The sequence below is a fragment of the Salmo trutta genome, chromosome 10, assembly GCF_901001165.1.
Source record: "Salmo trutta chromosome 10, fSalTru1.1, whole genome shotgun sequence".
NCBI lineage: Eukaryota > Metazoa > Chordata > Actinopteri > Salmoniformes > Salmonidae > Salmo > Salmo trutta.
Window position 1 is genome coordinate 15,675,734 of NC_042966.1, and position 22,789 is coordinate 15,698,522.

Here is a 22,789-nt window from a genome sequence, read left to right on the forward strand (position 1 = left end):
AGAGAGAGAGAGAGAGAGAGAGAGAGAGAGAGAGAGAGAGAGAGAGAGAGAGAGAGAGAGAGAGAGAGAGAGAGAGAAGAGAATAGAAGAGAGAGAGAGGATAATGTTAGTAACCCAGCTTTGAAAAACCCTTGGAACAGGAGCAAGGAGCTTGGAGGAGAGATAGAGAAAGACAGTTGTGGAAGGTGAGAAAAGGGACAATGTTACAGTAGAGCTGTAAACCCTTCATAGCAGGGCTGTGGACCTGGAGAGAGAGGGAGAGAGGAGGAGATGAAGAGAGAGAGGAAGATGTCCTTATTCAAAATGGAAAATCGCCTTGCTTCTCCTATATTCATTTACAGACAGTTACAAGACGTATTAATATGCACTCTCTGATGACACAGCAGGGGACCTCTGTAATACAGTTACTCAACTGATCCATGTTAAAATCCCTTCACCTCCCACTCCCATTCTTACTCAAAATGAAGGACGACACACAGCAGAGTGTCCTTAAGGAATTTACACTATAGTCTGAGGGTCCCTAAGGAGTGTACACTGTACTGTAGAGGGGGAATTAGTGGAAGAGGCATAAACAACAAAGGCTAAATAAAACTGCTGCTGACACAAAAATTATGCTGCCACCCCCCACAACAATAATCTCCCAGGCAGTAATTAGAGCAGTATTAGAGGAGAGAGAGAGAGAGAGAGAGAGAGAGAGAGAGAGAGAGAGAGAGAGAGAGAGAGAGAGAGAGAGAGAGAGAGAGAGAGAGAGAGAGAGAGAGAGAGAGAGAGAGAGAGAGAGGAGAGAGAGAGAGGAGAGAGAGAGAGAGAGAGAGAGAGAGAGAGAGAGAGAGAGAGAGAGAGGAGAGAGAGAGAGAGAGAGAGAGAGAGAGAGATGTATCAGACGTTCCATTGAGTAGCAGGATCAGACTCTATAGTAACTGAGCAACACACACTCTGCCAGACACAAACACACATACATGCACGCACCCAAACACTCGCACACACTTAACACACACACACACCCTGTGATTAATAGCTAGGACAGAGAGAGGAGCTGCAATAGCCAGGACCAGTGTTATCTCTCACACACAGCTTGGCTGTCCTTGAACATCATCTAATCATGCCATGCACGCGCACACACACACACACACACATGCGCACGCACACACACACACTCTCTCTCTCTTTCCAGAGGCTGTAGCCTTTACCCATCATACCTCGTTCTAATCTGGAAGAGGAAGAGAGAAAAAAGGAGAGGGACCCACATGAAAAAATATTGTAGTGTATACTACGGTCGGAATACTATAGTATTCACTGTAGTGTTTTCTCTACAGTTTACTATAGCATAAATACTGTAGTTATAAAGAGAAGTATATACTATAGTAATTGCTGTATTGTTTTTGCGGCCTGTAGTATGCTATACTGTAGTATTTACTGTAGTGTTTTTGCAAACTGTAGTATACTGTAATATTTACTGTAGTGTTTTGGTAGACTGTAGTATACTGTAATATTTGCTATAGTGTTTTTGGGGACATTACTGTAGTAATTACTAAAGTGATTTATTATCTTTGACATGGAAGTTTGGGACTTTCTCCTTGAAAAAACCTACTGGAGAAAAACTATAATAGCACATTTTCCATTACCTGTAGGTAGAGCTAAATAGAGAGTTCACACATCTGTTATTTTCTATAACCTTAAGGTTATGTAGGTTTTTCACATGTGTGGCACAAATTGGGATTATTGGGGAGGGGAATGGGCAGGGTATATGCAAATTAAGTACTGTAGTATTTACTAGTGATGGGGAAACAAAGCTTCTTGAAGCATTGAGGCTTTCCAGCCAGTTGTGTTTGGAAATACGTTCATTGCTCGAGGCTTTGATCAACACAGTGTGCACTAGTGGCACCTGCTTGTCAAAAGAATTTAGATCAGCCAAATGATTATAGATGACGTCCCACACACTGTAGCGCCTGTGCAGGGTAGCCTTTCTGTCTTCTACCAAACCAATCAGGTGGTTGTTCGACGAAAAAAAGCTTTGGATGTCATTGATCACATGGGACACACTGCTTTGAAGTAAACTACTTAGCGATTTTGACACATTCCTCGGCGTTCCGGTATGAAATAGTGATGGGGAAATGAAGCTTCCTGAAGCATTGAGGCTTTCCAGACAATTGTGTTGTAAATAGTTTCATCACTCAAGGCTTCGTACAAGAATTTATAGCAGCCAAATTATTATATTAGATGACGTCCCACACACCATAGAGCACTGTTTCCCAAACTCGGTCCTCGGGACCCCAAGGGGAGCACATTTTGGTTTTTGCCATAGAACTACACAGCTGATTAAAATAATCAACTAATCATCAAGCTTTGATCATTTGAATCAGCTGTGTAGTAATAGGGCAAAAACCAAAATGTGCTCCCCTTGGGGTCCCGAGGACCGAGTTTGGGAAATACCAAACCAATCAGGTGTTTCTTTGACAAAAGAAAGCTTCGGACGTCATCGATCAAGTGCTTCTGATAAAGTGATACAGGCATCGGCACACTGCTTTGAAGTACACTGCTTAGCGATTTCGACGCATGCCTCGGAGCTCCGGGATCAAACATAACATCACTAGCATCAAACATTTCATAATATATTGTGTTTATGCGGACTGTAGTGTTATTGCGGACATTTCTGTAGTATTTACTATAGTATTCTACAGTATACTACATCATTCCATGCTAAGTACTACACCTGATCGAGGGATACTACAGTGTGTAGTATAGTATACTGCAGTTTACTACAGCATTCTATAGTAAGTACTGTAGTATTCTACAGTAAACCGTAGTATTTTTTGTGTTGGGAGAGAAAGACAGCATGGAGGCATTGCAAAAGCAGGAGGTGGTGAGAACCTTGGAGTGAAAATAAAGAGAGGATTAAATGGTGTGTTTCATTTCATTTTTTTACATTCTATAAACAGAGTACTGAACATGTTCAGGCCGGTTTTCAACTTCTGTTTCTGAGAATCTGACAAAATGATGTGAGGAAAAACATCAGAAGAGACTTTAGACAGGCATGTCAAATATCAACTCTGTCCCTTTAAGGGCACATATTTGCAAAGAGCAGAGCAGGGGTGGAGTTAAATGATGTCACTTTGCTGAAGTGAAAGTTAAATATAGAGCTGGTATCTGCACACAGAAACAAACTTTCTCCTGCAACTCACAAAAATAACACTGCAGCTGACAGTCTACCTTTCGTAGAGAAATAAAATGTAATAACAAACACTGGTGAGTAGAGAGAGAGATGGAGAAGATGCTTAATAGGGAGATAGCAAAACCTTATGAGTGAGAGTGGAAACTCAACTGAAGACACCAAGGTCACTTTGAGAGTGAGAAAAAAGACACAAGTATAAAGTTTCCGGTCTAAATGCTGACACATTCTAGCACGTCTTTTGATGTGTTTGTTCTGTTGTTGTGTTCCAGAAATGGCGTCCCCTAGAAGTTTCCTGTCTGAAGATCAGTTCCAGTGCTCTGTATGTCTGGATATGTTCACTGACCCAGTTTCCACTCCATGTGGACACAACTTCTGCAAAGTCTGTATCAGCAGATACTGGGATTCCACTGACATGTGCCAGTGTCCAGTGTGTAAGCATAAGTTCTTCACGAGACCTGAGCTTCTCGTCAATACCTTCATTTCTGAGATGGCTGTTCAGTTCAGGAGGTCAGTTCAAGTGGAAGCTCCCATCAGCCCAAACCAAAGTCTTACAGAGTCTGGAGAAGTGGCCTGTGACGTCTGCACTGGGACAAAGCTCAAGGCCCTGAAGTCCTGCCTGGAGTGTCTGACCTCTTTCTGTGAAATGCACCTGCAGCCTCATCAGAGAGTTGCAGGCATGAAGAGACACAAGCTGATCAACCCTGTGGAGAACCTGGAAGACAGGATGTGTAGGAAGCACGACAGACTCCTGGAGCTGTTCTGTAGGACCGACCAGACATGCGTGTGTCAGTTCTGTACTGAGACAGACCACAAGACTCACCACATCATCCCTCTAGAGGAAGAGTGTGGCGAGAGGAAGGCTCAGCTTGGGAAGACGGATGCACAAGTGCAGCAGATGATCCAGGAGCGACTGCAGAAGGTTCAGAAGATCAAACACTTAGTAGAGTTTAGGAAGAGAGACACAGAGAGAGAGATAGCGGACAGCGTGCAGATCTTCACTAATCTGGTGTGCTCCATTGAGAGAAGACAGGCTGAGGTCATTGAATTGGTTGAGGAGAAGCAGAAAGCAGCAGAGATGCGGGCTGACAGGCTCATTAAAGAGCTGGAGCAGGAAATCACTGAGCTAAAGAGGAGACGCACTGAGCTGAAGCAGCTCTCACACACTGAGGATCACCTCCACCTCCTCCAAAGCTCCCTATCCCTGAGCCCCCCCACCAACACCAAGGACTGGTCTGAGATCAGTGTTCACAGTGCACTGTGTGTAGGGATCATGAGGAGAACTTTGTCTCAGCTGGAGGAGACAGTTATCAAAGAGATGGAGAAGTTGTGTGATGCTGAGCTGATGAGGATGCAGAGGTGTGCAGTGGATGTGGCTCTAGACCCTGATACAGCACATCGCTGTCTCATCCTGTCTGAGGACGGGAAACAAGTGAGATATGAACAAAGACCACAGGTTCTCACTGACCACCCAAAGAGGTTTGATTGTTTATACTCTGTCCTGGGAAAGGAGGGCTTCTCCTCAGGGGGATTCTACTATGAGGTGCAGGTAAAGGGGAAGATTGAGTGGATTCTTGGAGTGGCCAAAGAGTCGATCATGAGAAAAGAATCTACAACTGAGAGCCCTGAGGATGGACGGTGGACTGTGTATATGAGAGGTAAAAATAAGTATCAGGCCTGCGACAATACTCGTGTCCCCATTTCCCTGAGAGAGAAGCTCCAGAAGGTGGGGGTGTTTGTGGATTATGAGGGGGGTCAGATCTCCTTCTATAATGTGGAGGCCAGGTCTCATATCTACTCTTTCACTGGCAACACCTTCACTGAGAAACTCTATCCGTATTTCAACCCTTGTAATAATTCTGAGGGTCCAAACTCAGCCCCATTGGTCATCTGTCCTGTCAATCACACAGACTGAATAAAATGTCGTAATTTAGCACATTTTATGTGCAATTAGTTTGTAGATATAATTTTAGCATGCAATGATGAGTAAATAATCCAATGTATTATAGTGCTGGTTTTGTATGTGCTGTGTAAGATAATGGGGGTGTACTGTGTTGGAATATTGGGTGTACCGAATCATTGTTGTTGTTTTTTTATTGGCTTACTGCCAGACAACCTTAAAAGACTCAATAAATCCACTAAATGCCAGAACTGACCTATCATCTCTGGGGAATATCACAGCCGATAGTAGAGGCCTGTATAAAACTGACCTATCATCTCTGGGGAATATCACAGCCGATAGTAGAGGCCTGTATAAAACTGACCTATCATCTCTGGGGAATATCACAGCCGATAGTAGAGGCCTGTATAAAACTGACCTGTCATCTCTGGGGAATATCACAGCCGATAGTAGAGGCCTGTATAAAACTGACCTGTCATCTCTGGGGAATATCACAGCCGATAGTAGAGGCCTGTATAAAACTGACCTATCATCTCTGGGGAATATCACAGCCGATAGTAGAGGCCTGTATAAAACTGACCTATCATCTCTGGGGAATATCACAGCCGATAGTTGAGGCCTGTATAAAACTGACCTATCATCTCTGGGGAATATCACAGCCGATAGTAGAGGCCTGTATAAAACAAACTACTGTGCTATACTTCCTCCTACTGCACACACCCTCTTTTCCTTCTGCTCATCTCATTACACTTCCCTCTCCTTCTTTCTCTTCATCCCCCATTCCATTTTACTCCACGAGTTAATGAGCATTTTCTGAACCTGTTTTTGTTTTTCAGTATACTTTCAAGCAAATAACTATGGACGATTAAAACTAATGACACGTCTTCCCTACTATATCTGATGTAAGAGCAGGATATGCAGGGAGGAGTTAAGAGATGACACTTTGCTGAAGTCAGAGTTAAACTGAGAGCAGGAAACTGCACACGGTAACAAACACGTTCCTGCTCTTCGCGAAGATAGCAACACAGCTGCAGCCTGCACAGAGTCCACCATTCATAGAGAAATAGAAGGCACAAGCAAACTCAAGTAAGTACTGATCGAGTTGGAGGGAGGTTTTACCTGAATAGGTATGGCTTATTTCTACCAGAATTGCTGTGCTTCCTGTTTTTCTCAGCTGTATTCACCTGCTACGCCCTTGGCTAAAAGCCATGATCTCTGTCGACAATATTAAAGTAATTTTATGAAGATGGTTTATTATATCCGTTTATTACATTTTTCTAGAATTATATTTCATTGACCACAGAAGTCACTTTTTTGTACATGTCTCAGGAAAAGACACACAAATACAGATAGTCACAACAGTAACATTACATATCGATCAGCAACAGAGTATGACAACCATTTCGTAAACAACCACAAAACACAGTTTATAAACAGGAGAACAGAACAGTTCTGACAAACATCCACTACAGTATACAGTTTATAAATCACTACTGGGTCACTTCTTTAAACCGGAATATCTGATGGAAATGTGTAAATCTGACTGATTCATTTATCGGTATTATATTATATACTGTTGGTTAGTGTAAAGTATATTCTTTCTGAATCCATTATCTTTTTAAACTCTTCCTTGTCTGGATAAAAGGAGACTGAATTGTGATTGTACTCCTTCCAGTACATAATTATATGGTTGCTCTTGCTCTTTGTGTTGCAGAAATGGCATCCTCCAGCAGTTTCCTGTCTGAAGATCAGTTCCAGTGCTCTATTTGTCTGGATGTGTTGACTCAGCCAGTCTCCATTCCATGTGGACACAACTTCTGCAAGGCCTGTATCAGCAGATATTGGAACACCACTGCCCGGTGCCGGTGTCCACTGTGTAAGCATACGTTCTACAAAAGACCAGAGTTAAAGACCAACACAACACTGAGAAATGTTGCAGATCATTTCAAAAGAATGAGTGACAGAGACAGAGATTTGTCCCCTGCCGAGCCTGGAGAAGTGGCCTGTGAGGTCTGCACTGGGAGAACACTCAAAGCCCTGAAGTCCTGCCTGGAGTGTCTTACCTCTTACTGTGAGATTCACTTGCAGCCTCATCAGAGAGTTGCAGGCCTGAAAAGACACAAGCTGATAGACCCTGTGGAAAACCTGGAAGTCATGATTTGTAAGAAGCATGACAGACTCTTGGAGCTGTTCTGTAGGACTGACCAAACGTGTGTGTGTCAGTTCTGCACTGAGACAGACCACAAGACTCACCACACCGTCCCTTTAGAAGAAGAGTTTGGAAAGAAGAAGGCTCAACTGCGGAACTCCATAGCACAAATGCGGCAGATGATCCATGACCGCTGGCAGAAGGTTAGGGAGATCAAAGACTCAGTAGAGCTCAGCAAGAGAGTTGCAGAGAAAGAGAGAGCAGACAGTGTGGAGGTCTTCAATGCTCTGGTGCGTTCCATTGAGAGAAGCCAGGCTGAGCTCATTGTGGAGATTGAGGAGAAGCAGAAAGCCGAAGACAGGCGGGCTAAAGGTCTGATTAACGAGCTGGAGCAAGAAATTACCGAGCTTAAGAGAAGACGCACTGAGCTGAAGCAGCTCTCACGCACTAAGGACCACCTCCACCTCCTCCAGAGTTCCCCATCCCTGTGCACCCCCACATTCACCAAGGACTGGTCTGAGATCAGTGTTCACTACTACCTACATGTGAAGAATGTGAGGAGAGTTGTGTCTCAACTAGAAGAGACACTTCATAATGAGATAGAGAAGTTGCCTGACATCAAGCTGAAGAGGATGCAGCAGTACGCAGTGGATGTGACTCTGGACCCGGATACAGCATTTCCATACCTCAACGTGTCTGAGGACAGAAAACAAGTGACACTGGGAGGCGTACTAAAGGAACTTCCTAACAACCCAGAGAGGTTTGATTATAATCCCTCTATCCTGGGAAAGAATGAATTCTCCTCTGGGAGATTCTATTATGAGGTGCAGGTAGAGGGGAAGACTTGGTGGAGGTTAGGGGTGGCTAGAAAGTCCACCAACAGGAAGGGCTGGCTTCCACTGACCCCTGAGAATGGATTCTGGACTCTGGGTCTGAAGAGTGTGTACCACCAGCATTGGTATTGTGCAAACATGTACGATAACCTCTTCTACCTGCCCTTCTACTCCGGCAAGTCCCCGACACCCCAAAAAGTGGGGGTGTTTGTGGATTATGAGGAGGGTCTAGTCTCCTTTTATGATGTAAAGGCCAGATCTCACATCCACTCTTTCACTAGCTGCAACTTCACCGAGAAGCTCTATACATACTTCAACTCGGGTGGTAATGCTGGTGGTAAAAACACTGCCCCATTGGTCATCTCTACTGTCAATCACACAGAATAAATAGTGATCCAATAAGGTCACAGAGCTTATAGTGCCATATGTATTCATAATGCTGTCAGTCAGAGATGTGACAGTATAACCTAATGATGGTTTGTTTACATGAATGGAATTGTAAAATGTGTTGATGGGAGTAATGTCTTTGATATAATATGATGTTGTTGCATGTAATGGTGTGTTAAATCGTAGTGGTGTGAGGTGTGTCTAAGTGTTTGTTACATACTGAAAGTACAGTAGAGTTGTAATTTACTTTCACCTTATCTTTTACATCAGATGTTTATGATGTGTTTTAACTTGATCATTTTGGTTATTTGATCATTTTTCCTTTTTTCTATCAAGTGTGATGAGACCATGTGTGAAATACATTTTAGAATAAACTTACGTATGATTTGGGAATATGTGCTGTTTTGAAGGAAATCCAGATCTCAAAAGATTTGACCTAAACCCAAATTAACTCAATACGTCCTAGTCACACACTGATTGCTAGGGCAACCAACACTCTGTGTTGCTACGACAACCACTCTCCTCCATCGCTATGGGAACCATCACCACGGGAACACTCATTCTCTCAGCTCCCATAATCCATTTCCCCGCCACAATGAGTATTTGACACGGTTCACACGTACAGAGCTGAGCCATGTGGGGGTGGGTATGTGTCTGTGCTCACACACATGACGGCAGTGCATACAAACACGAGACGCACTCATACCTACAACATCAGCTACACAATAATAAAGCACACTGATGTACTGTACGCTAACAAAGCCAAGGAGGGCCTTACAGATTATCATATTAATCTAAGACGAAACCTCGGCCACATTTCACCCAGAACCTTCCCATCCCCAGTCTGCTGTCTGATTGGCCAGATGTTGGGGCGGGGTTTCTTTTCCTTGATGTGGCAGCATTCAAAGACCTCAATTAATCACCAGCACTAGAGATTTGGGCTCTTGTGTGTGTGTGCTTCTGTGGATATTGAGCACTTGGATTGAGGCCAGAAATTATGAATCGGCTGGTCTTTGCTAGTGAGAGAGAGAGAGAACCCCACCCAGATCACAACCACCAGCCACACAGCGAGAGTGAGAGAGAGAGAGAGAGAGCGAATAGAGATGGGGGATATAGGAGGAGGGGGAAATAGGTTATAAGAACATGAGGAGTGAGAGTAGGAATGGAGAGAATATGAGTGGGGGAAGAAAGGATGGGACATTTTATAGAACACAAGGAAATGGATGAGGGAACAGGAAGAAGAGGAGAGAGGTGACTGTTAGCCTACCTGTGTTTTGCACCTCGTTTAAATAACTGTCATCAGCTACCACCTGAGAGAAGAGGAACACATCAGACATAGTTTCAGATAACACAACCTACTGTCAATGTTTCACATCATATCTGTTACAGAACAAATCAATTCTATATAGACCCCCATGACCTTGCCTAAGACCCGAAGCCTGTTACAGGCTTTAGCTCAGTGGGCTTGTCTTGTGGCGTGCTGACGATGCAGGTGAAATCCCTACCAGTCACATAGACAAACATTACAGTCACACAAGCAGAACACAGAGACCTGGGTACTGAACAGTGGAGGCTGGTGTGAGGAGCTTTAGGAGTACCGCCTCATTGTAATTGCTGTAATGGAATAAATTGAACCATATGTTCCATGTGTTTGATGTTTTTTTTATACCGTTCCATTTATTCCATTCCAGCTGATACAATGAGCCCATCCTCCTATAGCTCCTTCCACCAGCCTCCTCTGGTACTGAAGAACCGAGTTTTAGACAGTTTCAGATTATATCTGACAGAATGCTGTGTAGTGCAGTCTCTTAGAGTCACAGAAACCAGGTCAGAGTCGAGAGGAGAGAAGGAAATGGAGGAAATTCTCTGACTGTTTCTGCTGATACTATATATATATATGGATTGCAATTGGATATCACAAAATTGGGGAGATGTTATTTTTCTCCCCAATTTTGTGATATCCAATTGCAATCCAATTACGATCTTGTCTCATTGCTCCCCAATGGGCTCGGGAGAGGCGAAGGTCGAGTCATGCATCCTTCGAAACATTACCCGCCAAACCACATTTTTTTAATACCTGCAGCTTAACCCGGAAGCCAGCCGCACCAATGTGTCGGAGGAAACACCGTTCAACTGACGACCGAAATCAGCCTGCATGCGCCCGGCCCGCCACAAGAAGTCGCTAGAGCGCGATGAGCCAAGTAAAGCCCCCCCCCCCCCCCCCCCCCGGCCAAACCCTCCTCTAAACCGGACGACGCTGGGCCAATTGTGCGCCACCCTATAGGACACCCGGTCACGATCGAACCCGCGTCTGTAGTGACACCTCAAGCACTGTGATGCAGTGCCTTAGACTGTTGCGAGACTCGGGAGGCCCCTGTTTCTGCAGATACTGAATAAAAGAGGACTCAGATAACATCTATAAATGTTCCACCCTCTTCACCTCGACTTCCATTGTAGCTCACTTTGAATCAAACACATATAGGCCTGGACTACCAAGTTGGGCATGAAAACACTAGGCTAAATCATAAATAAACAGTACTCAGGCTTATCTTTCTTGTGTTTTTCATGTTTTACAGCACAAGGCATAGACGCATACACACTAAAAACAAATGATTAATTCTAGTCCCAAATCCCAAAAAAGGGTTAATTGGCTTCTAACCATAGCAGAACCCTTTTTGGTGATACAGTATATGGAACCGTTTTTTTTATTCTATAAAGAACCATGCTCATAAGGTTCTAAATGAAACCTGAATGGTGCTATAAAGAATCCTTTCCTAAGGTTCTATAAAGAACCATTAAAAAAAGGTTCTATATAGACCCAAAAAAAGGGTTCCGCTATGGTTACAACCCTTTTTGGGGCAATATAGAACCGTTTTCTATGGTTCTTAATATAACCTGTATGGAGAATGGTTCTATAAAGAACCTTTCTCAATATCATAGGTTTTTGTAAAACCATACTGGTTCTGTTGTTCTGGTTTAATAGCCATATTATATTGTTAAAATTCCATAGATTTTATAATTGTGTTTATTAACAAGTTGCTCTGGAATGGGTGGGGGTCCCTAGTGATGTCATGTTTGATGCTGGAGCTCCGAGGCATGTGTCGAGATTGCTACTTCAAAGCAGTGTGCCGATACCTGTATCACTTTATCAGAAGCACGTGATCAATGACGTCCGAAGCTTCGTTTTGTCAAACAACCACCTGATTGGTTTGGTATTGGTTTGGTAGAAGACAAAAAGGCTACACTGCACACATGTGCTATGGGGTGTGGGACATCATCTATAACACCAGCATGTGCCACTAGTGTACACTGTGTCGCTCAAAGCTTTGCGTAATTAACCTATTTTCGACACAATTGGCTGGAAAACCTCAATGTTTCAGGAAGCTTAATTTCCCCATCACTAAGGGTCCCCAAGGAGAGAACTAAGAACTACTGACTTAATCAACTGTTCTCAATTGTCATGAGGCCATACATGAGTCTGTCACAAGGCACCATCACCAGCCATTGTCATATATAACATGTAATATCATAACACAGCAGATTAGATCAACTGGGATGGTACTCACTCACAGTTGCACAAAAAGAGCAGACTACAAACCATGCCCACAAAAATTCTAATTAGCCACCACCCCTACATTTTAATCAAATCAAACCCAATTTTATTGGTTGCATACACTTACTTAGCAGATGTTATTGTGGGTGTAGCTAAATGCTTGTGTTCCTAGCTCCAACAGTGCAGTAGTATCTAACAATTCACAACAATTCATACAATCTAAAAGTAAAAGAATGGAATTAAGAAATATATAAATATTAGGATGAGCAATGTCGGAGTGGCATTAACTACAATACAGTAGAATACATTATATACATATGAAATTAGTAAAACAGTATGTTAACATTTTTAAAGTGATCAGTGATTCCATGTCTACAGTATGTACATAGGGCAGCAGCCTTTAAGGTGCAGGGTTGAGTGACCGGGTGATAGCCGGCTAGTGACAGTGACTAAGTTCAGGGCAGGGTACTGGGTGGAGGCCGGCTAGTGATTGCTATTTAACAGTCTGATGGCCTTGAGATAGAAGCTGTTTTTCAGTCTCTCGGCCCCAGCTTTGATGCACCTTGATGAACCTGACCTTGCCTTCTGGATGATAGTAGGGGGAACATGCCGTGGCACGGGTGGTTGATGCCCTTGATTATCTTTTTGGCCTTCATGTGACATCGGGTGCTGTAGGTGTCCTGGAGGGCAGGCAGTGTGCCCCCGGTGATGTGTTGGGCAGACCGCACCACCCTCTGGAGAACCCTGCGGTTGCGGGCAGTGCAGTTGCCAAACCAGGAGGTGATACAGCCCAACAGGATGCTCTCAATGGTGCATCTGTAAGAGTTTGTGAGGATCTTAGGGGCCAAGCTGAATTTCTTAAGCTTCCTGAGGTTGAAGAGGCATTTTTGCGCCTTCTTTACAACACTATCTGTGTGGGGGGACAATTTCAGATTTTCCGTGATGTGTATGCCAAGGAACTTTAAGCTTTTCACCTTCTCCACTGCGGTCCTGTTGATGTGGATGGGGGCGTGCTCCCTCTGCTGTCTCCTGAAGTCCACGATCAGCTCTTTCATTTTGCTGACGTTGAGATTATTTTCCTGGCACCACTACGCCAGGGACCTCACCTCCTCCCTGTAGGCTATCTCGTCATTGTTGGTAATCAGGCCTACTACTGTTGTGTTGTCTGCAAACTTGATGATTGAGTTGGAAAGGTGCATGGCCATGCAGTCATGGGTGAACAGGGAGTACACGATGGGTCCGAGCACACACCCTTGTGGGGCCCCTGTGTTGAGGATCAGCGTAGTAGAGGTGTTGTTTCCTACCTTCAGCACCTTGGGGCGGCCCGTCAGGAAGTCCAGAACCCAGTTGCACAGGGCGGGGTTCAGACCCAGGGCCCCAAACTTAATGATGAGATTGGAGGGTACTATGGTGTTGAAGGCTGAGCGAAGTCAATGAACAGCATTCGTACATAGGTATTCCTCTCGTCCAGATGGCATAGGGCAGTGTGCAGTGTGATCGCGATTGCATATTCTGTGGCTCTATTGGGGCGGTATGCAAACTGTAATGGGTCTACAGTGTCAGGTAAAGTGGAGGTGATATGATCTTTAACTAACCTCTCAAAGCACTTCATGATGACAGAAGTTACCTTTGCTTTCTTTGGTACAGGAACAATGGTGGACATCGGGAAGCAAGTGGGGACAGCAGACTGGGATAAGGAGAGATTGAATATGTCAGTAAACACTCCAGCCAGCTGGTCTGTGCATGCTCTGAGGACGCGGCTAGGGATGTCGTCTGGGCCGGTATCCTTGCGAGGGTTAATTAACAAGCTTAAATGTCTTACTCACATCGGCCACGGAGAACGAGAGCCCACAGTCCTCGGGAGCGGGCCACTATGTTATCTTCAAAGCGGGCGAAGAAGGTATTTAGCTTGTCCAGAAGCAAGGCGGCGGTGTCCGCGACGTAGCTAGTTTTCCCTTTGTAATCCGTGATTGTCTGGAGTCCCTGGCACATACGTCTCATGTCTGGGCCGTTGAATTGTGACTCCACTTTGTCTCTGTACTGACGATTTTTGCCTGTTTGATTGCCTTACGGAGGGCATAACAGCAGTGTTTGTATTCAACCATATTCCCAGACACCTTGCCGTGGTTAAATGTGGTGGTTTGCGCTTTCAAGTTTTGCGCGAATGCTGCCATCTATCCACGTTTTTTGGTTTGGGTAGGTTTTAATAGTCACAGTGGGAATAACATCCCCTATACACTTCCTGATGAACTCAGTCACTGTGTCAGTGTATACATCAATGTTATTCTCAGAGGCAACCCGGAACATATCCCATTCCGTGTAATCAAAACAAAAGCATGGATTCCGATTGGTCAGTCCAGCGTTAAATAGACCTTAGCACGGGTACTTCCTGTTTGAGTTTCTGCCTATAGGAAGGGAGGAGCAGAATGGAGTCCTGATCTGATTTGCCAAAGGGAGGGCGGGGGAGGGCCTTGCAGCAATCCCGGAAGGGAGAGTAATAATGTTCAAGAGTTTTTGAAGCGCGAGTAGTACAGGCAATGTGTTGATAGAACTTTGGTAGCGTTTTCCTCAAATTTGCTTCATTAAAGTCCCCAGCTAAAACAAATGCGGCCTCAGGTTATGTTGTTTCCAGTTTGTAGAAAGTCCAGTGTAGTTAACTATCATTATAAGAGGAAAGAACCCTTTTTTGAACAGCAAAGAACCATTGAAGGGCTCAAAGGGTTCTTATGATCAGTATGGTTCCACATAGAACCATCACCCTTCCCTTGAGGAAACCACATGTTGTAGTGTGTAGGTTTGGTAATAAAGATGGAGATTATTTCATCGTAGTCCAAAGAGTCACTGTGTTCCCTTTCAAAGTACAACAGTGCTAGATTGTTGAGATGTGCAGTCAGCATGCAAGATCTGATGGATGTTTTGATCTGGTTTGTAGTGGAGAAGAGTCTCTCAACACTACATGAAGTCATAAGAAGGGCAATGATGGCCCTTATTAGTAGTCTATTGATGTTAGGGAAAATGTCAGGGCTGCAGCTGTCCAAAACCTCAATAAGGGATGGGAATTCCTTTCCGGTGCAGTTTCTGAATGAACACGGTTAATTCAGCATCCAGAACAGAGTTATGATAGTGATCACATGGGGCCTGAAGTGATTATTTCAGTGCAAAAGTCCTAGACCCTGGCAGACAGGCCGCTGCTGCCAGATATGGGCAGTATTTCTGTTACATGCATTTTAAATTTATATTTAAATTACTGTAATTTCTATAACACTGGGATGAACTACACTATTTTGTAATAAGAAACTTTCGAGAACTGTAATTTGTATTATCAAAAAGAAGAAAAAAAAATCTATACCATTTTTTGATAGCGTTTCCCCTTTTTTGTGGCCCCCTTTCACCCTGCATTGGTATCAGAAGTGTAATGGTACTACGGTGTGATGAGAGCAGCTGATAAATGAACTAAATATACAGTACCGTAAATTCCGGACTATAAGCCGCAACTTTTTTCCCAGGCTTTGAACGTCGCGACTTAAACAATGACGCGGCTAATATATGGATTTTTCCAATTTCAATTTGTTTTCTCCAAAAAAACACATTCTGTGACGTGCTCAGTTTTTTGGCGGCATGAAGCTTTCATTAGACCAATGAAATTGCCGAACGGGTTACGGTCAAACAACTTTTTTGTTTACTGTTTAGATTAAATCGAGCGCTCTCAAACTTCCCATCATTCTGATTACGGTAGTCATTTTGTCACCCTCATCATGGCAAAGACACGGAGAAATGCATATGATGCAGCTTTCAAGTTGAAGGCGATTGATCTGGCTGTTGGAAAAGGAAATAGAGCTGCTGCACGGGAGCTTGGTCTTAATGAGTCGATGATAAGACGTTGGAAACAGCAGCTTGAGGAATTGACTCAGTGCAAAAAGACAACTAAAGCTTACTGCTAATTTTTTATTTTTTGTTACAAGCCGTGTTTCGTTAAAGCCTATTTATTTTTGTTACAAGCCGTGTTTCGTTAAAGCCTATTTATTTTTGTTACAAGCCGTGTTTCGTTAAAGCCTGTGTAAAGTTCATTTGTTTCAATGTACCGGTAGGCACCTGCGGCTTATAGACATGTGCGGCTTATTTATGTTCAAAATAATAATTTGTTTTTAATTCAGTGGGTGCGGCTTATATTCAGGTGCGCTTAATAGTCCGGAAATTACGGTACATTCTGAAAGAATTCAGACCCCTTGACTTTTTTCTACATTTTGTTACATTACAGCCTTATTCTAAAATGGATTAAATGATTTTTCCCCTCATCAATCTACACACAATAACACATAATGACAAGGTCATTATTTTTGGGGAAAAAACAACAACAAAAATACACTGAAATACCTTATTTATATACAGTTGAAGTCGGAAGTTTACATACACCTTAGCCAAATACATTTAAACTCAGTTTTTCACAATTCCTGACGTTTAATCTTAGTAAAAATTCCCTGTCTTAGGTCAGTTAGGATCACCACTATTTGAAGAATTTGAAATGTCAAAACAATAGTAGAGAGAATGATTTATTTCAGCATTTATTTATTTCATCACATTCCCAGTGGGTCAGAAGTTTACATTCACTCAATTAGTATTGCCTTTAAATTGTTTAACTTGGGTCAAACATTTCAGTTAGCCTTCCCCAAGCTTCCCACAATAAATTGGATGAATTTTGGCCCATTCCTCCTAACAGAGCTGTTGTAACTGAGTAAGGTTTGTAGGCCTCCTTGCTCGCACACACTTTTTCAGTTCTGCCTACATATTTTCTATAGGATTGAGGTCAGGGCTTTGTGATGGCCACTCCAATATCTTGACTCTGTTGTCCTTAAGCCATTTTGACACAACTTTGGAAGTATGCTTGGGGTCATTGCCCATTTGGAAGACCCATTTGCAACCAAGCTTTAACTTCCTGACTGATCTCTTGAGATGTTGCTTCAATATATCCACATGTTTGTCCTCCCTCATGATGCCACCTATTTTGTGAAGTACCCCAGTCCCTCTTGCAGCAAAGCACCCCCACAACATTATGCTGCCACCTCTGTGCTTCACGGTTGGGATGGTGTTCTTCGGCTTGCAAGCCTCCCCCTTTCTCCTCCAAACAGAAAGATGTAAGTATTCAGACCCTTTGCTATGAGACTTGAAATTGAGCTCTGGTACATCCTGTTTTCATTGATAATCCTTGAGCTGTTTCTACAACTTGATTGGAGTCCACCTGTGGTAAATTCAATTGATTGGACATTATTTAAAAAGGCACACACCTGTCTATATAGGGTCCCTGTCATAAGCGTCGTTGTAGGGAGCGGACCAAACTACAGCAGGTAGAGTGAACATCTTCTTTTTATTAGAAGGAAAAACCAAAAATACACTTACACAAAACAAACGACGAAAAACAGTCCTGTAAGGTGCTCAGACTATACACGGAAACAACCACCCACAAACACAAGAGAAAATTAACCCACTTAAATATGGCCTCCAATTAGAGACAACGACAACCAGCTGCCTCTAATTGGAGGTCGTTCCAAAACCCCAACATAGAAATAGAAAAACCAGATAAACACATAGAAAAACAAAATATAGAACATACATCAAAAACCCCGAAACACACAAAACAAACATCCTCTGCCACGCCCTGACCACACTACAATAACAAACAACCCCTTTTACTGGTCAGGACGTGACAGTCCCACAGTTGACAGTGCATGTCAGTGCAAAAACCAAGCCATGAGACTTGAAATTGAGCTTAGGTACATCCTGTTGTTATTGATAATCCTTGAGCTCAAATTCTCAAATTTGCTTTGTTAAAATCCCCAGCTACAATAAAAGCAGGCTCAGGATATATGGTTTGAATATGAAGAATTATCATTCATGATTGACAGTGATGATGCCATGGCCTATTTTGAAATTAGGTATGCCTAACTTGGTGTTTGAGGGTATTAAAAATATAGTTCTGTGTGGGCATAGGCAGACGTTGCAATTGGAGGATGCATTTTATGCATATTCTATAATGATATGCAATAGGCTACATCTATCGGTACAACAAACATAATTTAAATGTGTATTGCACTCCAGCCCCTTAGAAATTAGCACTACACCAGTTAGACTCATGTAGGCTACACTGTCCCGTGAATGTCCCGCAAAATCATCCTGTTGTCCCGCGTTTGGGTATTTTAAATGTGGTCACCCTAGGGCTACCATATGATTGTGATATAACCAATTAGATCCCAGGAACCTTCTACCTCATTTTTCAACATTTCTAATTAGTCAGGAGACAATATTTTTTATAGATTTTAAGCCAGCCTGATTGGGCGGGCCAGTATTCAATCTGGCAGGGTCTGCCGTTGCTTTGCCTCTGACACACACAGATTTACATTGAGCTTTTAGTCATTTCGCACAGCATTTCCCCAAAGTCAGTTATGGGTCCTTTGGCATTGCTCTGGTTAATCATATTACACAGTGAACAGGAGTCTCTGATGAAAATCTAACATGCTGATATCTCCACTCATATCAATGTCACGGTTATCATACTGACATAGAAGCACTCAGATGTTACCGCAGCACATCTCGATCTGTTCCAATATCCACACTAGCACACCACTTTGAATGAATCAGTATATTGAGCATGCATTCTAAACGGTAAAATTGTGTTGGTATTGGAACATACTGGTAGCCTTCAATCTGCATAGCACAGGTGACTGCACATGCACACAGAGACGGGGTCACACAGAACCGGTACAGACACACACAGAGATATGCACCACAAGACTGTCAGCCAAGCCCAGTCTTCAGGTCTCAGGGCAAGGTTTCTCTTCACATGGACGTGTTCACTTGATTCACATTTCACCAAACCACCTCTGTTACATGAACACCACACTCAACACTCACGTATCTACATGGTTTCATAAATAATACAATACAAACCTTCTGATTTATTCTGAAAAAAATGAAACGTTAAAATAGATGAATTCACTGATTGATTGATGGACCATTTAATTGATATACGCCTCATAGGGTTTGAGGAACCAAAGGGGTTTATAATTCCTCAGCATTGATGATTAGAGAGAATTGCAATCTACAATATTGACAAATAATCAGTGTCTTGTAACATATGGTTTACACAGCTGATCTGGCCTCTGATGTGATCTACTTCTAATGTCCCTGGTCTGGATGAAACATGGCTTCCCCCCATGACCCTGACCCTCTCACAACCAGCCATGGCCTATACACACCACACAGGTTTTGACTATGGTATACAGCTACTAAAGTGACTTTTCGTGGCAGGTTAGCAGCATTAACATCACAGGTTAGGAGAATTAGGCTACCTGAGGTGGCAGGTAGCCTAGTGGTTAGTGTGTTAGCCTAGCAACTGAATCCCCGAGCTGACAAGGTAAAAATCTGTTGTTCTGCAGTTAGCCCATTGTTCCTATGCCGTCATTGTAAATAAGAATTTGTTCCTAACTGACTTGCCTAGTTAAATAAAGGTAAAAAGTTAGGAGAAGGGTTAGCTAAAATGCTTTGCTAAGCAGGTGCTTTATGTATAACCTTTTTTTGAAGGTCTATAAAGAACCAAGCTCATTAGGTTCTAAATGGAATATTTGTTTACCGTTATTTATCCAGGTAAGTCAATTAAGAACAAATTCGTATACAATGACAGCCTGTGGACTATAGGATTTATGGTGCTATAAAGAACCCTTTCCTAAGATTCTATAAATAACCATTAATAAAATGTTATATATAGCACCCCAAAAAAGGTTTGCTATGGTTACAACCCTTTTGATGGTTCATTATATAATCTCTATGGAGAATTATTCTCTAAAGAATTTTTGTTAATCTCAAAGTTTATTTTTGAATCCTTTTGAAGAACCATCATTTCTTTTAATCCTGGTAAACCATATTACATTGTTATAATTCCTAAAGGGTTATTATTGTTTTAATTGACAAATTGAGTTAGATGTGCTAACTGTACAACAGCTGTGGGTCCCTGAGGAGAGACTTGAAAACCACTGATTCAGTCAACTGTTCTTAGTTGACACAAGGCAATACATGAAACTGTCACTGACCATAGTCTTATTCAACGTAAATTCGCGTAACTCAACACGATATCAATTGTAATGAGACGCACTCAACGGTTGCACAAAAAGAGCTGCGAGCAAACCACGCCCCAAAATATTCTAATGAGCCACCGCCCCATACATTTTAATTATCGCTAAAAGAGCAAACACTTTTCTTAACGGCAAAGAACCATTGTGGGGCTCAAATAGTCAGAACCATCACCCACCCTTCCCAAATAACCCTTTTAGTGTGTATTCTAACAACAATCCACCTCACATCACTCCCCCCATTTCCATCCAATCTCCTTATCTAAAAGATGCACGTTAAGAGATCCGTGCGACAGTAATATAATACCCACTCTGAATGATCTGCATGAAAGGATAACCTCGAATATGGCCCAACACTTAAGCCTATCCTATTGGCAATAGGGCTACATTGCGTCTCATTAAGGCTTTATGGTTATAATATAGACAGGCCACAACCCAACATCATACATATTGTAGATGCAAATTATGTAGATGCGCTGTTGGAAGGCTGAGGGAGGTTGATTGAATTGCTGCGACAAAGGGCAATAGTGCGTGGTGTTACCGTTCATCACCGGGGCGAAAAAGCAGGGGCTGGTTCCTGTGATAGCCCGTTATGAGGGAACCTGTGTGTGTGTGTGTGTGTGTGTGTGTGTGTGTGTGTGTGTGTGTGCGCGCGTGCGTGTGTGTGTGCGTGTGCGTGCGCCAATAAGGAATGCATGTACCTATATTCAAACTGCTTTGTCCAGCACAATTAGTCTCTACTCCTTGACGCAGCCGAGCTATAGGCTAAAATAAAGTATTGTTGAAATAAAAAAAATCATAAAAAAACGCAACTCAACGTATACGATGGTCCATTATAGTGAGGTCTGTGATTCCAACCATGATAACATGTAGGCTACACAGTAAAAAATGAGGGTTCCTCAAGGGTTCTTTGGGAACGGCGATGGTTATATATGGAACCATACTGACCCAAACAGCCCTTTAAGCCCTTCAATGGTTATTTGCAGTTCAAAAGGGGTTCTTTACCCTTTTGGTGATAATTAACATGTAGGGGTGGTGACTCATTAGAATATTTTGGACCGATTGAGAATGGTTGACTAAGTCAGAAGTTCTCAATTAGACACCCAGCTTTTCCAGAGCTTTATAGAACCTTCAAAAAAGGTTCCATATAGAAGCAAAAGGGTTTTGCTATGGTTATAAGCAAAGGACCTTTACTTGGCCCTATATAGAACCATTTGTTTTTAGTGTGTAGCACCTAGCCTATAATGACCGTTATGTCGGTGGAGAAAAAATGGGGCGCACCTTGAAAAGAAAAAGGAGCATTGTTGCTTTATTTAACGTAAGCTATTTCTCCAGGTTCATTTCATTTAGATTAAATCAGTTTTGTAAGTTCGACCCGGCCCAAGATAACCGCAAGAGTAAACATAGGCTGCATGCTGGCCATGAAATGGTGAGAAAATAGGGAGCACCTTGAAAATGAACGCAATTATAGCCACTAAACACATACAGCAAGTGATCATAGTAGCTTACCTCTGAAAGCACTTGGAGCCAGAGGCAGCTGAGACCGATCAGAAGCATCATTTTCCGGGTGGTTAGATCCATCCTGGCCGCTGTGTCAGTGTCATAGGCTGATAAAGAAACGACACACCTCTACCATCTCTGTCCCATAAGACCGCTATTCTCTGCCGCGCACGGACTCGACAGAGGATGCCAAGAGAGCTCTGTCTCTGGCTCATTCGCTCTCTCTCTCTCCCTCTTGCTCGCGCGCTCTCTATCTCCCTCGATGTGATGGAAGAACACACACATCTCTTCTACTGAACAGAAACAAACACATATCACCACCCCTGCGCCTTGAGGGAAGGAAAACCGCTTTAGGTTGGGATCTACACTATATATACAAAAGTATGTGGACACCTCTTCAAATGAGTGGATTCAGCTTTCAGCCACAACCGTTGCTGACAAGTGTATAAAATCGAGCCCACAGCCATGCAATATCCATAGACATACATTGGCAGTAGAAGAGCTCAGTGACTTTCAACGTGGCACTATCATAGGATGCCACCTTTTCAACAAGTCAGTTCAAATTTCTGCCCTGCTAGAGCTGCCCTGGTCAACTGTAAGTGTTGTTATTGTGAAGTGAAAACATCTCGGAGCAACAACGGCTCAGTTGTGAAGTGGTAGGCCACATAAGCTCACAGAACGGGATCGCAAAGTGCTGAAGCTCATAGCGCGTAAACATTGTCTGTTCTCAGTTGCAACACACTACCGAGTTCCAAACTGCCTCTGGAAGCAACTTCAGCAGAAGAACTGTTTGAATGAGGACCTTCATGAAATGGGTTTCCATGGCCAAGCAGCCGCACACAAGCCTAAGATCACCATGCTCAATGCCAAGTCGTTGGCTGGAGTGGTGTAAAGCTTGCCGCCATTGGTTTCTGGAGCACTGGAAACGCGTTCTCTGGAGTGTTGAAGCACGCTTCACCATCTGGCAGCCCGACGGACAAATATGGGTTTGGATGATAGCAGGAGAATGCTACTTGCCCCAATGCATAGTGTCAACTGTAAAATTTGGTGGAGGAGGAATAATGGTCTGGGGCTGTTTTTCCAACCATGTCTCTGTAACTCCAAGAATTGAAAAACTGTAAATAATGCTAGATAATTCAAGGATACGATTATTTTTTTAAATTGAGGCATTTATATGC

The 22,789-nt window shown here is 43.1% G+C and overlaps 3 protein-coding genes across 4 annotated transcripts in view; 2 read left to right on the top strand and 1 right to left on the bottom strand.

The window, feature by feature from the left end:
- Window positions 1-21,925, bottom strand: part of LOC115201213 (neurotrypsin) — a 30,897-nt gene extending 8,972 nt beyond the window's left edge. The window contains exons 1-2 of the mRNA XM_029764644.1: window positions 21,621-21,925; window positions 9,706-9,748 (exon numbers count right to left, since the gene is read on the bottom strand). Coding sequence (XP_029620504.1) covers window positions 9,706-9,748; window positions 21,621-21,692 — 115 coding nt within the window. The 5' untranslated portion in view covers window positions 21,693-21,925. The remainder of the gene's footprint in view (window positions 1-9,705; window positions 9,749-21,620) is intronic.
- On the top strand, window positions 1,383-8,831 carry LOC115201215 (E3 ubiquitin-protein ligase TRIM39). Its single transcript, XM_029764647.1, has 4 exons — window positions 1,383-1,394; window positions 2,776-2,778; window positions 5,319-6,155; window positions 6,784-8,831. The coding sequence occupies exon 4, from the start codon at window positions 6,786-6,788 to the stop codon at window positions 8,436-8,438; it is 1,653 nt and encodes a 550-aa protein (XP_029620507.1). The 5' UTR covers window positions 1,383-1,394; window positions 2,776-2,778; window positions 5,319-6,155; window positions 6,784-6,785; the 3' UTR covers window positions 8,439-8,831.
- LOC115201214 (E3 ubiquitin-protein ligase TRIM39-like) lies at window positions 3,127-5,317 on the top strand. Of its 2 annotated transcripts, none has more exons than XM_029764645.1 (2): window positions 3,127-3,246; window positions 3,442-5,317. In XM_029764645.1, exon 2 carries the CDS (start codon window positions 3,444-3,446, stop codon window positions 5,082-5,084), a length of 1,641 nt encoding a protein of 546 aa, XP_029620505.1. In that variant the 5' UTR covers window positions 3,127-3,246; window positions 3,442-3,443; the 3' UTR covers window positions 5,085-5,317. The 2 variants fall into 2 exon arrangements, with proteins under 2 accessions (XP_029620505.1, XP_029620506.1); XM_029764646.1 differs by having other exon boundaries at window positions 3,136-3,230.
- Window positions 21,926-22,789: the final 864 nt, after the last annotated feature.

Coding starts and splice junctions, on each gene's coding strand:
- LOC115201215 (XM_029764647.1), top strand. CDS start 6,786: ATGGCATCCTCCAGCAGTTTCCTGTCTGAAGATCAGTTCCAGTGCTCT.
- LOC115201214 (XM_029764645.1), top strand. CDS start 3,444: ATGGCGTCCCCTAGAAGTTTCCTGTCTGAAGATCAGTTCCAGTGCTCT.